Below are 14,966 nucleotides of genomic sequence, written 5' to 3'. Positions count from 1 at the left end.
CCTTAGTGTTCTCCATAAATCTTCTTTTCCTTCTATTCACATCACAAGTGCCCTACTCCAAGTCCTCATCACCCCTTGTCTCTTTTGTTGCAATACCTTTGTCTAGGCAGCCAGGTAGTTCAGCGGACAGAGCATAAATCTTGGTTTCAGGCACATCTAGTCCAGATCCTACCCCATACACTTACTAACTGTGTAACTTGGGAAAATCACATAATCCCCCTCAGCCTCAGAATCTGCCTCCCAAGGTTGTCATCAGAATAAAATGAGATATTTGTAACGTGCTTTGCCAATATTGAAGTATTGTATAAATGCTAGCTATTATTATTGCTGTTGTTGTTAGTTTCTCCTCCTGCTCCTTCCTCTTCCTCTTTTCTATGCAATTCATCCTCTTATTTTTAGATTCAGTGGTAGTTGGTGGTTTCATAGAACACTAGTCATCTCATGGTTAGTGAGCACAAGGGTATGCTTAATTTCTCACTTTGGTTTTGTCTGGTGGTAGCAGAGTGTTGTACTCGGGAACTGGGTGTCACACTACATAGCCTTTTGGATTGAATCCAGAAACCCTGAGATCAAGTGCTTCCTTGGGCATTTACTAGCCTTGTCACTAAGGGAAAAGCACTTAACCTCTTATTCTCAGTTTTCTTATCTCTAAAAGAAGAATGATATTTAACATCTACCTCACAGGGTTGTTCAGAAGGTCAAATGAGATGGCATTTGTAAACCACTTCAAAAACCTCAGAGTGTTATATAAATGCTATGCATCATTAGTAGAAGCAGCAGCAGCAGCAGCAGTAGAAAGGTGGTGAAGCAGGTAGAATGCTCGACCTGTATTCTGGAAGACCTGAGTTTAAATCCAATCTCAAACACTCACTAGCTGCATGACTCTCAATAATTCACTGAATCTTGTTGGTTTCAGTTTCCTCATATGGAAAATGAAGATGAGTAGCATCTACTGCCTACAATTTTTAAGGATAAAATGAAATATTTTATAAGTGCTTTGTAAACCTAAATACCTTATATAAAGGCTAGTTATTATTTTTATTAACTTCATCACCAATATTGTTAATATGTACTCTGGGACTAAGCGATAGAATACCTGGGTTCCATTCTTGTCTATTCCTCTTAATATCCTGGTCATTTGGACCAAATTATTTCATTTCCATGAACGTTAATTTCCTTTTTTCTACAGAGGAAATAGTAGCATCCACTCTGATTCCCCCAAACGATTATTGCAGAGCTCAGATAATGACCCAGGAAGTGCCAGTACAGTGCCCTCTTATTTGTCATTCTGAAGTTCTGTAACCCTGTCTGCATGACTTTGATTGTCACTTTGTCGTCCCAGACCTTAGCTGTCTTTTAATTATTAAAATGAGTGGGTTGGCTTAGAAGTTTCCTACAGCCCTCTGCAGCTCTAACAATTATTGAATGTCATAATTCTGAATTCCTTTAGTTGTTTAAAAATGAAGCTTATTTCATTTTTCTTGAGTTTTCAATCTCTGAACATAACACAAGAGGACTGGTTCCTAATCATTTCCATTCACATAAGGAGGAGAAACATTCCTGGATATGAATATTCCTCCCTTGTCTGACTGGGGATATCTAGGGAGGAACTACCTACATCATGAACCCAAGAGCTATATTGGAGGCCTCCGAAGAACTTCCTCCCTCAGCCCAGCTCCTTTGCATACCCTTCTCACCCCCATAAACAGAGCCCTCATCAGTAGGGCAGTTCACAGCCCTCCCCAGAGATCAGCACTGAACAGAAAAACAGGGAGATGGGGTCTCTGGCTCCCAGATGGTAGAAGGAGACACATCGAGATGCTTGGGATCACCGACATGCTTTCTTTTTCATTTTGGACTATGACGAGAAAAATTGCTAGCTTTTGTATAGCACCTTTATGTTTGGGAAGAATTACATATCTTATCTCATACAATGAATCTACTGAAATATCCACATGAAATGGAGGATATAACACTGAAAGGCAAACAATACCAACAGAACTGGTTCTGTAGATAATTCGGTGGGAATAGTCTGGTTAACTCCTGAACATGGTTTTTTTGGTTTAAATATAGATGCCACCAGAGTCATTGTTGATCCTTCCTGGTAACAATCTTCCTGACTGTGTTTACAGAAATAGAGGCATGATCATTGGATATCCTCTTCTGAGTCATCTCTGCTCTGCCATGATGACATCTCCTGTCCCAAATGGCCTACTAAGCACAGGAGATGACTTTGTTCTTCATGGTCACCACTATTCATTGAGTTTCTCTGATGCTCATGGAGTGCTCAGGGCAACCCCTGAGAAGTTGGACTCAATTCCAAACTTCATCTCACTGGCCTTTGAAATATACATATCCTCCATGAAAGAGGGGACAAACTATGATGAAAAGTAATATTATCAATCTGTAAAGAAACATTTATTAATATCTCCTATGTGCTGGGCACCATCTTGAGTATAGAGCATAAAAAGAAAGGTAAAAACTGTCCCTACTCTCAAGGGGTTCACAGTCAAATAAAGGAGATACCATGCAAACAGCTATGTACAAAAAGTGTTTGTACAGGATAACTTGGAGATAAATCTAAAGAAGGAAGAACCTAAAATTAAGAGGGATCAGGAATAGCTTCCTTCAGTATTATGTGTATAGGAGGGAAGGCAGGGGATGGAGGGAATAAACCAGGGATTAAACTTGGCAGGGGAAGATCAGTGATAACATGATGGGGCAAAGGATTCAAGAGGACAGTGTAGACTGAAATAATTAACTAGGGTTTTGAAATGGCAAATGGAGAACAGTGTATTCAGTACAAGGGTGACAGCCTAGCAAAGACTCAAAAGTCAAAAGATTAGGGGTCATAATAATGGCGACGAATAGTGTTTGAAGTTACATGGCAGAGAAGGAGGGATAGATACTATGTTGTGATCAGATCAGAGAATTTCAAATTTCTTGAATATGGAGGAGCTGCATTGGTAGGTGACAAAGGGTATGATCATTCTGTGTACAACTGATGTGAGTTGGAGGTATTCGTCAGGGGAAATGAGGAAGCTGAGAAGCTGAGAGGTAAGTTTTTTTGGGGAGTATCAATATGCATGTTGAAGTCCCCTGGTATGTGTGCAAGAGTTGAGGAGGGAAAGGAAGACAGTGAATCATGTACTAAGCTCAATGAAGAAGGATGAAGAGTGTCCTGGAGGTTGGTAGACAACAGCTACCTGTCTGTTCACTGGGCAAATCTGGATTGAGTTAACTTAAAAGGAAAAGAGGTCACTGAATGATGGAGGTGGAGAGAGTACCTGCAAGTGGTAATGGGGAACAAGGAATATTCCATATCTTCCATCTCATCCAGAGAGGGAGGGGTGAATGAGAGAAATTGCAGCCAAAGCTAGAAAGGCTGGATGAGGAGGCTGTCTTATAAGGAGTGATCCAGGTCACAGAGAGGGGTCAATGATGGAAGTTCCTCTGAGACTCCATCAGTCCCAGAAGTCCCTTATTCTGAGTTCTTAGTCTGGTGACATATTCTTTATCAGAATAAAGGGTCAGAGCAGAGGGCACATCAAGGTGCTCATTTTTAATTTGAAATCTTTTCTTAGGAGTTCCAGTGCCCTCTTATTGAACACTAGCTTGTGGTCACCAAATTCTGTGCATTTGTTCTTCTCCTGGGCTCTGAACCCTCTTCCTATCAGTAACTATGGTTATTCGCACTTTATAACTGTAGGATTGCTGCCTCTTTATCCCAATTCCTATTCCTTCTTGTTTCCGTAGCAGGTTTTTCACTCAGGCTCTTTCCTTCTACTTCTTTTCTTCTTCTTTCTCCTTTTCTTCCTTTTCCTTTCCCTGTCTTCAGAATGTTACTTGACTCTTTACTCTCAAATAGCCTCCATACTCCTACTGGATCAAGGGCCAATTTTTGTTGATTCCTCCTGCTCAATGTTGCCCATTCATGTGTCCTCCTCACACCACAATAAACCTAGACTAGCTCTTCATTGCTTCTTGTATAGTCTATGACAATGGCCCTATATTGGCAGCTAGGTGGTATATTGGATAGAGCCTTGGCCTTGAAAGATTCTAGGTTCAAACGCTTTCTTGGACACTAAGTAGAGTGACCCTAGGCAAGTCACTTAACCTCAATTTTTTTAATCTGTAGAATGAGGATAATTATATCACCTAATAATGTTTGCAAAGTACTTTGTAAACATCCGAGTGATATAAAAATGCCATCTTGCATTATCATCATTATTTTGGGGGTCAGCAAGGTTGTACGGAGGCTAGGGCTAGAGACCTAGACCTGGATTCAGGAAATCCTGAATTCAGATCCAGCCTCAAACACTTACTAACTATATTACCCTGGGCAAATCACATCACTTTTTAACCCTCTGTTTCCTCATTTGCAAAATAAGAATAACAATAAACATCTCCAGCACTATTATGAGGTTAAAATAAGATACTTGTAAAAAGTTTTATAAAACATTTTATAGAAATGCTAGCTGTCCTCCTTCTCCTCCTCTTCCTCCTCATCTAGATTAGGAGTCAGAATATCTGGGTCCCAGTCTCAGCTGTTCTCATTAACAGCCAAGTCATCTGAGCCAAATTGTTTACAATCTGTGGACATCAATTTCCTTTTCTCTAAAGTGGGATTGATCATATTCATTCTGCTTGCATCAAAGCATTATTGTAAAGCTCAAAGAAGAACCTGTTTAAAGTGCCATGCAAACATCTGGATGATAGTCTTTATTTTGAAGGTTTGGCCTTATTATCTGCATGACATTCTTTCAATCACCTTTGCACGAGTAGACCTTAGTTTCACTATTAAGAGACTGGGTGGGTTGGAGCAGAAGTTCTATAAGGTCCCTCATATTTCTAAACATCATTCTGTCAGGCACTGACTATGAATCACTTTAGTCATTTAACAACAAAAACTTTTCTGTTTCCTTTGAAGGAAAGAAACCAAGAATATGGGTTATACTCCTGCCCACCACCTACCACCCACTCCATGAGGGAGAGATGCATCCTTGAAGCTGAATTTCTTTACAGATCTAACTGAGGATACCTGAGGTTGAACTGTTCATGAGCCCTGGATGAATATTGACTCTAAAACTGGAAGCTCTTGAATATTCCCTGACAGTCCATCTGCTTCACATGTCCCCTCCCTTCAATCTCCCTACCACATGCTAAAAGCCTTTATCAGTAGGACATTTCTCTCCACAGTGTAAGGATCAGCACTGGACAGAGCATAGTATGGAGATGGTGTCCCTGGCTCATTTTCTCTGCCTCCTGATTCTCTGGCTCCCAGGTGAGAAAAGTCACACATGAAGAGGGGCCATAGGGTCAAAATGGGCTTTTAATCATCATTTTAGACCACGATAATAAATATTATTAGTTTATATATATCATTAGCAGTACTGAAAATTTCACATAAAATAAAGGATATAACACTCAAAGGTGAATAATAGCAATGCAATGGTTTCTGAGGATAACTCAGTGGGTACAATCTGGTCAAAATGGGAACATTTGCTCCCCTCTAAATGAAGATGCCAATGCAGTCATTGTGGGACCCAGGTTTCAGCCTCCTTGATCACATCTGCTGGAGAGAGAACTACTATAAGGGCATATGCTAAATGTAGCTTCTCCATATATCTCTATTAATTAATAGAGATTAATTATCTCTAGTTTTGTTATTGCCTTGTCTGAAATTACAATCACTATACCTCTTTTGTTTTTTAATTTTCAGTTGAGGCATCATAGATTTCTCTGTGACTCATTTTAACTACATGGGAGTCTTTATATTTTTAAAAAGTTTCTTGTGAAAATAGCCAAACACATTACTGGATATTTCTTTGTAATCACTTCTGCTATACAATGCCTTTTTATGAGTCAGTTTATCTCATTCACATTCATTTGGATGAGTTAATTGTATGTTTCTCTCCATCCTATTTTCTCATGCATTTCCTTCTCTATACTCATCATTACCTCTTTATTATTATTTCTTTCTTAACCTCTTCTCTATCCTCTCAATAACCTTACTTTGGTTTGCTTATGACAATCTTTCCCTGAAGCTACCTTTCTCCTCTTCCTGTTCCTATCTGAATCCCTGTTGAGATGAATGTGTGTGTATTATGTGCTTTGTACCCTATTTTAAGAATGTGAGATAAAAGTGAAGCTTAAGTGATGTGTGATCCCCTTCTTCTTTCCACCTTTGTTTATACTTCTATTTGTGCACCCCAACAAAGGGAGATCCCGTGATTCTGTCCCCTATTTTTTGCTGATGTTTCCTTGCCCTTCCATTTTCTATCTTCTTTCAGCACTAACAGAACATAGAACTATAATTCTTCTATCTCACTGGAGCACCTCTATGACCCCTTATGACATTAGGATTCTTTAAACACCTTTTTATCACCCCAACTATTAGAATGTAAATATTTCTTTGATAGAAAATCCCTTCTGATTGTTGACTTGGGTTTACCTTTTTTCTTTATGTCTATTTATTTATTTCAGATGTCTCTTCCTTTCAGTTTTCTTATCATAAATACTTGAAAATCATCAATGTCATAACATGCACATATAGATTTCAGGTTATCTCAGGATTTTGAAGTTTTCTGTCTTTGGTTTTTTTCCAGGTTAATAGTTCTTGATTAGACATATATTTGATTTTCTTCTGATTTCCTCAGTCTTTTGACTTTGTTTGAATATTATTGGGAATAGCTTTCCCTTATATAGCACTTACTATATGCCAGGCACTGTGCCTTAGCACTTTACAAATATTATCTCATTTGATCCTCACAAAAACCCTTGGAGGTTGATATTATTATGGTCCTCATTTTACAGTTGAGGAATCTGAGGAAAATAGAGGTTAAGCGCCTTGCCCAAGGTCACACAGCTGATGTGTCTGAGGCTGGACTTGAACCTAGATTTTCCTGGTTCCAGGCCCAGTATTCTATACACTCCACAAACTAACTGCCAAATTAATTTTGTCTTTTGAAGTCATTAACATCAGTATTCTCAAATTTTTAATATTATTCAGATATAGTACTGCTATGCATGGGCATATACATAAGCATATGTATACCCACATAATAATTACATATACACTTATATAAGTGTTTGAGCATTCACACACACACATATACATCTAAATTTATACCTTCAATCTCTTCCTCATGGGCTAACATGTAAATGCTGGGAAAATAGTCTTTGCTCTTTGCCTTAGTATTTCTTTCTTTATTTTAGGTGGATGGATTACAAGTTCACATACTGTAAGCTTCAAATGTGTGCAGAGCAAGTCTCTGAGAGTCTGGGCCTTGATCCACAACAGATTTTTGCAGATAGCCCAGAATTCATCACCTTCAGTACCCATACCAGCATTAGCTGACAGGAAGACTTATGTAACTACAATGCTACATTTGCATGTGAATTTGATGGTATCAGTGTTCTCTAGAAAAGGTGTCTCCAGGAACAAAAGTGATTTTGGGGACAATATGTCTCCAAATATTGAGGATGATAATATTTGTAGCCTTATTTTTCTGTCTCTGTCAAGTGAATATGTGTTTGTAAAATCCGATTGAGAAGCTAGATGGCTCAGTAGATAAAGTGGAAGGCAGGACTCATCTCCATGAGTTCGAATGTGTCTTCTAATACTTACTAGATGTGTGACCCTGGGCAAGTCACTTAACATTGTTGGTCTCAGTAGCCTCACCTGTGAAATGAGCTGGAGAAGGAAAGAGCAAACTCTTCTAGTATCTTTGCTAAGAAAACCCCAAATAACATCATGAAGAATTGGACACTACTGAAAAATGATGAAATAACAATAACATTAAAGGAGCTGAGTGCTTGGAATATGATATTCGGGAAGACAAAAGAACTAAAAGTACAACCAAGAATAACCTACCAAGCAAAACTGATTATAATCCTTCAAGGAAGGAAATGGACATTTAATGAAATAGAAGACTTTCAAACATTCCTGATGAAAAGACCAGAGATGAACAGAAAATCTTTTTTCCAATGTAAGACTCAAAATAAGCATAAAGAGGAGAACATCAAAGAGAAATCATAAGGGGCTCAATAAAGTTAAATTCTTTACATTTCTATATGGGAATATAATATACATAACTCCTAACAACATTATCATTATTAATAGCAACTAAAAACACTACATAGACAGAGGGCATGGGAATGAGTTGATTATATTTGGGGTGACCTAAAAAAATGGATGGACAAGAAGATGGATGCACTAGTAGAAAGGGAAAGGGAGGGCCATAATTAGGAAAATTATCTCACATAAGAGAGGCATGTAACAAAGAGCTTTTAAAGTGGAAGGAAAATGGTAGGTGGAGGTGAGCAACACTTGAACCTCACTCTCATCTAAATTGTTCAAAAAGTGGAAAATGTATTTATATAGACATTCAATTAGGTGTAGAAAACAATCTTAGTCAACAGGAAAGTAGGAAGAGAAGGGGATAAAGGAAAGGGTGATAATAAAGGAGAGTGGATTAAGGGAGGCAATGGACAGAGGTAAAAGCAAACTTCAGAGGAGAAAGAGGATAAAAAGAGAGAGAGAAGTTTAAACAGAGCAAAATTACATGGAGAGAAATGCCCTATTAGTAAGCAAAACTGTGAATGTAAATGGGATGAATTCATCCATGAAATGAGCAAGGGTAGTTGTTGTTCTTGCTGTTGTTGTTGTTGTTCTCCTTCTTTCTGGAAGAGGACCATGACATCATGGAGAAGAAGACATGACTTGCACTTGACTTTGTTTTGGGTGAGGGAGGGCTGTGCAAGGTCACTAGCCTCACTTCTCCTCCAGAGCCATCTGGATCCAGTGGCCAGATTCATCAGAATGACTGAAAATGGCCCAGGATGCACAGGGAGAACCTTGTCCTTTTAAGCTAAGACCTGTTCAGGTTCTCACTTTGAGTCAGGTAATGCCCATTCAATGAACAGGACTCCTTAGGAAGTGAGTCAAGAGATGGAAACTTTAATGAAAACAAATTAAACTGGGAGGGGAAAATTCTCAGGGTTATTGGCTAAAAGAGAAACAGTTACTGTTTACATTCACTCTGAGCTGGGAGGGCCCCAAAATAGCCATTAAGTGGTGCTTGGGCAGGGATTTATTGTTGTCCAATCTATGAGCTCCAGTGTGAAATGGGTTTAAGGTTTGGTCTATGAGAAAAGGAAGGAAGGAAGGAAGGAAGGAAGGAAGAAAGGAATATAGCCAGTATACCCCAGGTTAACTATCAAAATTCACCAGCCTTTAGAGGGAGGAAGAGGGGGAGGAAGAAGCAGAAGGTGCACAATGGAGTAGTTTTGAGAAGAGAGTAACCAAATAACCAAGAAAACTTAAATGTCTTGAAACAAAAGACCAAAGGAGCACAACAGTTATCACATCAATAGTAACTGACATCAAGCCACTGTGGATCCTAGTGACCCATTCTCAGTGTCCATTTTATCAGCACAGTTTGAGTCCCAGATGTTTCATCTTATCTGGTCTCTAGATATCTTTTCTTGGTCAATAGTCTTTACTCTTAGGACAGCTCTAAAAAGGGCTCTGGTTCCAAATCTAAAGTTTCCTAGATAATTCTCATTTATTACACTTTAGTACAATCACTTCAAGTTGGTTCTTAAACCTTAAAATCAGAGATTTCAGTTTATATACAGTTTGCTGTTCTATCCTTATCTAAATCCTGTACATAACATGAGAATCTTTAAAAATGTTTAAGAGTCCAACCATAACATGAGCTCCCCTGTCTTTTAAAATTATCAGACAGATAGTTTTGAGATAAAAAAATTCCCTTTTGTTACCATTTTCAACACAAATTGTGTGTAAAATCCTTGATCTAATTTTGAGAAAAAATTACTAAAACATATTCAAAGCCTGAATTTCTATGACATATGAATTTGGGAGCCAGTCACATACATATGTACATAGTTCTGACAGAAAAGAGTCTAAACCTGTTGCCTTCTCAAATTAGTATTCCATTTAATTAGAAAACTTTTGCATTGCATCTATGTCTTATTACTTTGTGTAATCATTTACCCCTTAGAAGGATATCATCCCTATATTATAATTTGACCACAAATACAGCTTAAAATTGTAAGACATTCATACTTTCATTCTATTATAATAACTCAGAGACATTCCAATATCAATTTATTATTTAATAAATTTAGTATTGTACTTGCAAAACTTCTTGATTATAGAAATTTGCTACAAAAGGTAAAAGAAGGACATAATTATAACAATGACATATATCATAATGGAAGGGTAACTCCCTTAGCTCTGTTTGATTCCATGCTTGAGTCATGTCTGACAGCCAATCATGTAGTCAGAGGGGTTAAAAGGAAGGGGGGAATTTTCTTTTTCAGAAAGGAAATAGCACAATGAGGAAATAGAGTTATGAGGACCCTTCCTTAGGTAATATTAAAATCATCACCAAAAGTTTTCCTAGGCATAGACATACATGGATGGCTGAACAGCCTGGAAACCAGAATCCAAAAATACGTTGTTTACAAGAGACACACTTGAAACAGAAAGATACACACAGAGTTAAAATAAGGGGCTGGAGTGGAATCTATTATGCTTCAGCTAAAGTTTTTTGTTTTCTTTAAAGAAAATTGAAGCAATCATAAGCTCAAAGAAAGCCAAACTAAAAATAAGTGTAATTAAAAGAGATAAGCAGGGAAATTACATCTTACTTAAAGGAAAACAACAGACAATGAAATAATATCAATGCCTATCATATATGAACCAAATGGCCTAGTATTCAAATTCTTGAAAGTCAGATTAACTGCAAGAAAAAATAAATGATAAAAATATACTAGTGAATGTCCTCCACTTTCCCCTCTCAGAAGTAGGAAAAATATAAAATACATAAGAAAAAAGTTTTTAAATGAATGGAATTTTTCAGGGGAAGGGGAAGATGAGGCAATTAGGGTTAAGTGACTTGCCCAAAGTCACATAGCTAGTAAGTGTCACATGCCTGGGGGCATATTGGAACTCAGGTCCTCCTCACTCCAGGGCTGCCTCTCTAAGCACTTCACTAACTACCTGATCCTGAATGGAAGTTTTTAAAGTTAGACATGATAGACTTCTGGGAAAAGCTGCGAAGAGACATGTGCATACCATTATCTCAGCTGTACATTAGTGTCTATAGAAAAACTGACCATGTGTAAGGGCAGGAAAATGTCACAAACAAATTCAGAGAAGCAGAAATATTAGTGATGCTCTTTTCAGACCATAATGCAATAAATATGACATTTAATAAAGAATAAATTAAAAATTAATTGGAAACTAATCTATTCCATGAGAAAGAGTAGGTAAAAGAACAATTCATAGAAACAACTGATAATTTCATTAAAGAGCATGACAACAATGAGACAAAATTCCAAAATTTGTGATCTGCAGGCAAAGCAATACTTGGGGGACACTTTAAATCTCTAAACACATATATCAGTAAAAGGGAGAAAGAGCAGATCAATTGTGAGAAGTAAAGTTCTGTTGTCTACATTCCTAGGCAATAGGGGTTGTGACCTAGCATGGATAGGTTAGAGATAAGAGACTAAGGCACAGGCCCAAGGAGCTGTGTAATGAAGGGCCTATCAGAGAGGAAAACATGGAGTCACATGGTCTGGGGATGGTGTCACAGGAGATCCAAAGTTCAGAAAACAGTATAAGAAGCCCCATCTTGCTCCATGGGTTGTAGCCTTCCTGTAACCTTCCTGCAATCTTACTGGGGGAGGCTACCCATCCATTCAGGGGAAATGGACAGAAAGATTAATAAAGGCCTTCCTGATTTCACAACAGGTATTATTCTTTCTTTAAGGTGAACATGTTTCTCCCTGTTGGGGGCTTGCTAAATGGGCTCACTTCTAACAGCAATGAACTGGGCATGGAACTAAAAAAATAGAAAAGAAAGAAATTTAAAATCCCTTATTAAACAACAAAATGGAAATTTTGAAAATCATATGAGAAATTAACAAAATTAAAAATAAAAAAATACTGTACTTATAAAAGTAGGAATTGGTTTCATGAAGAAACCAATAAAAATAGCTAAACCACTGAGTAATTTGATTAAGAAAAAAGACAGAAGGAAACCAAATTACCGGTATCAAAAATGAAAAGGGGAATGTGCCACCACTGAAAATGCAATTAAAACAATTATTGAGAGTAAGGTTGCTCAATTATATGCAGGTAAAACTAACAATCTAACATGAAATGAAAAAATATGGCCCAGATGAACACAAGTGGAAAAAAAATACTAAAATAACCCTCTATTAGAAAAAGAAGGGAAGCAATGTTCAATGGGACAGAAAGCAGAGGTTACACTCCAGTAGGTAAGGGTTCTTAAACCCAAAAAGGGTTGTTTCTGTTTTACCCTAAGGACAATAAGGTTAGCCACTAGAGTGTTCTCTGGGGTTGTTTATTAGTTTGTTTGTGTTTTTTTCTGAATGACCTAGATTATGATATGGACCCTTTGCTTAGCTTTGCTAATGTCTATGTAAGATGTAAATGCCGAGACAAGGATAAGCTTTGTAGGAAGAAGAAGTTAGATTAGTCTTGACCAGAGAGGGGAGACTCTTTAGACCTAGAGACTAAAGGAAGTAACTGCTCCCCTGGGCAGAGACAGCTGAACTGCCTGGGGAGTTTTTGTGCAGGACTGGAGCACTGTGGGAGGCCAGTTGCTTTGCTGTATACAGTAATAAACTCCAACATCATCAGCCTCCACAGGGCTGATGGTGAGAGTATAATCTGTTCCAGACCCACTGCCCCTGAACCGGGATGGGATCCCAGGGTACAGGTTGGATGTACCATAGATGAGTGCCTTTGGAGACTGACCAGGTTTTTGCTGGTGCCATGCTAAATACTTGCTGATGTCCTGACTAGCCTTACAGGAGATGGTGACTGTGTCTCCTGGAGTCACAGACAGGGAACTTGGAGACTGGGTCACCACAATCTGTCCACTGGCATCTATAATGAAAAGGAAAACACAAATGTCACCAACTGTTCACTAGATTTTTCACAAAAAGACTTTTGAATAGAATCAGCCAGACCAGTTTTACTGGGAGAGGCATATTATACACTAAAAAAAAGAGAATATTTTAAAACTCCAGAAACAGGTTCTGAATGATCTAAAAGATGAACCATGTGAATAATAAGTATGTGAATAATTCCATGGCACACTCATGTCTATCCATCCTCACCTGGAAGTATGAGCAGGAGGAGGCAGAAGAACTGAGCTGGGGACATCATCTCCATATTGTGCTCTGTCCAGTGATGATCCCTGGGCAAGTGAATAACAACACACTCTGATAAAGGTTCTGTGCAATAGGAATAGCTTGGGGGTGGAGATAGGGGAGAGTATGTAAAACAGTCTGGTCTTTTATAGGGGAAAGGAGGATGGTCTGGTAATTATCATCAGTATTATGATACTGATTTATGAAATTGGCACCCATTGAATTTCTTTGTGTTATCCTTGTACTGGCTCATAGTGAAGATATTTCAACATGGTTGAAAAAATCTTCATTGTGATGATGAATGTGAACAAGATCAAGTTACTCTTTGGTGGAAAATGATGAAACAGATAAAAAGGAACGAAGGCATCCCCAAAGCAGAAATGAACCTGCCCAAATGCCCATTGTTTCAAAGTCATGTTCTAGGGATGCTATCTGGCTCTGAATCAAATCACCATTATCTTCAATTAAGTGAGGAGAGAATATCTAGAACAGAGATGTGGGAACCTGCAGCCTCAAGGCCACATATGACTTTCTAGGTGCTTGCGTACAACCTTTTGACTGAGTCCAAGTTTTACAGAACAAATATTTTCATTAAGGGGATTTGGTCTGTGAACTTGGGATTCAATCAAAGGGTCACACTTGAGGATCTAGAGGCCACATGTTACCTTGAGGCTGCAGGTTCCCCACCCCTGATCTAGGGGTTAAGGGCTCACTGGTTGATTGTCAGGAATGGAACATGTCATAGAGAATTCAAAGATAATAAACAAATTGAAAAGGCCTTTGAATTTTGCATCAATGCAGCTTGTGAAATAAAAGGGTGGAAATTATGCAATATAATCTCTGCATCTTGAAAATGTTAGTATCTACCAGGCACCCCCCAAAAAATCAGATATCGAGAATTATATGACTGGAGTTCCCTATCCTTTGTAAACCAACAAGAAGTCTCCGTAGAACATATGCAAATGCCGCAATATCCCTGAGGATTCAATGAGTAATTCGTACTAAAACAAGACCGTTGTCACAGATAAAATCTTTGCCCACAGATTCCTAGACATAGCCTTGATCCATAAGCAAGGACTCAGGGACAAAGACACCCTTTCTGAATAAGCAGCCTTAGCTTTGCACTCCTATGAACTAAGTTCATTTCTGGGGGGATCTTAAGTTAAGGTCTTCCCAAGCTCTCTGGATCATTGTTCTGCCATCTCAAGTCCCAGGAGAAAGCTACTGAAGCCTGGGCTGTTCCCCATCCCCAGTTCCACTGATGCAGTCACGGAATTCTAATTACAGATAACATGTTCATTGTTTTTTTGTTTTTGTTTTTAATATTAAATTTATTTATTTAACTTTTAACATTCATTTTCACAAAATTTTGGGTTACAAATTTTCTCCCCTTTTATCCCCTCCCCCCACCAAACACCAAGCATTCTAATTGCCCCTATGACCAATCTGCTCTCTCTTCTATCATCCCTCTCTGCACTAGTCTCCGTCTTCTCTTTTGTCCTGTAGGGCCAGAGAGCTTTCTATACCCCTTTACCTATATTTCTTGTTTCCTAGTGGCAAGAACATTACTCAACAGTTGATCCTATCACTTTGAGTTCCAACTTCTTTACCTCCCTCCCTCTCCACCCCTTCCCTTTGGAAGGCAAGCAATTCAATATAGGCCAAATCTGTGTAGTTTTGCAAATGACTTCCATAATAGTTGTGTTGTATAAGACTAACTATATTTCCCTCCATCCTATCCTGTCCCC

At 38.4% G+C, this 14,966-nt stretch overlaps 1 protein-coding gene and 1 gene segment (V, D, J or C); one reads left to right on the top strand and one right to left on the bottom strand.

Annotated features, from left to right (window-relative positions):
• The window catches only part of LOC140521639 (uncharacterized), a 264,697-nt gene that overhangs the window by 53,224 nt on the left and 196,507 nt on the right, over positions 1 to 14,966 (top strand). Inside the window, exons 6-7 of one of the 2 annotated variants that reach the window (XM_072636875.1) lie at positions 4,931 to 5,284; positions 7,219 to 11,785. The exons of the other annotated variant lie outside the window; for it this stretch is intronic. The gene's annotated coding sequence lies outside the window, so the exon portion shown is untranslated. Of the gene's footprint in view, positions 1 to 4,930; positions 5,285 to 7,218; positions 11,786 to 14,966 lie in introns of those variants that run through there. 2 annotated transcript variants of the gene reach the window in all.
• On the bottom strand, positions 12,570 to 13,240 carry LOC140520268 (immunoglobulin kappa variable 3-11-like). The segment is given in 2 exon segments: positions 12,570 to 12,952; positions 13,186 to 13,240. Coding segments are annotated over 2 exon segments (438 nt in total).

The sequence above is a fragment of the Notamacropus eugenii genome, chromosome 1 (assembly GCF_028372415.1).
Source record: "Notamacropus eugenii isolate mMacEug1 chromosome 1, mMacEug1.pri_v2, whole genome shotgun sequence".
In the NCBI taxonomy this organism is placed as follows: Eukaryota; Metazoa; Chordata; class Mammalia; order Diprotodontia; family Macropodidae; genus Notamacropus; species Notamacropus eugenii.
The sequence above is the reverse complement of the archived record's forward strand: the minus strand, read 5'-3'. Positions and strand labels throughout refer to the sequence as shown.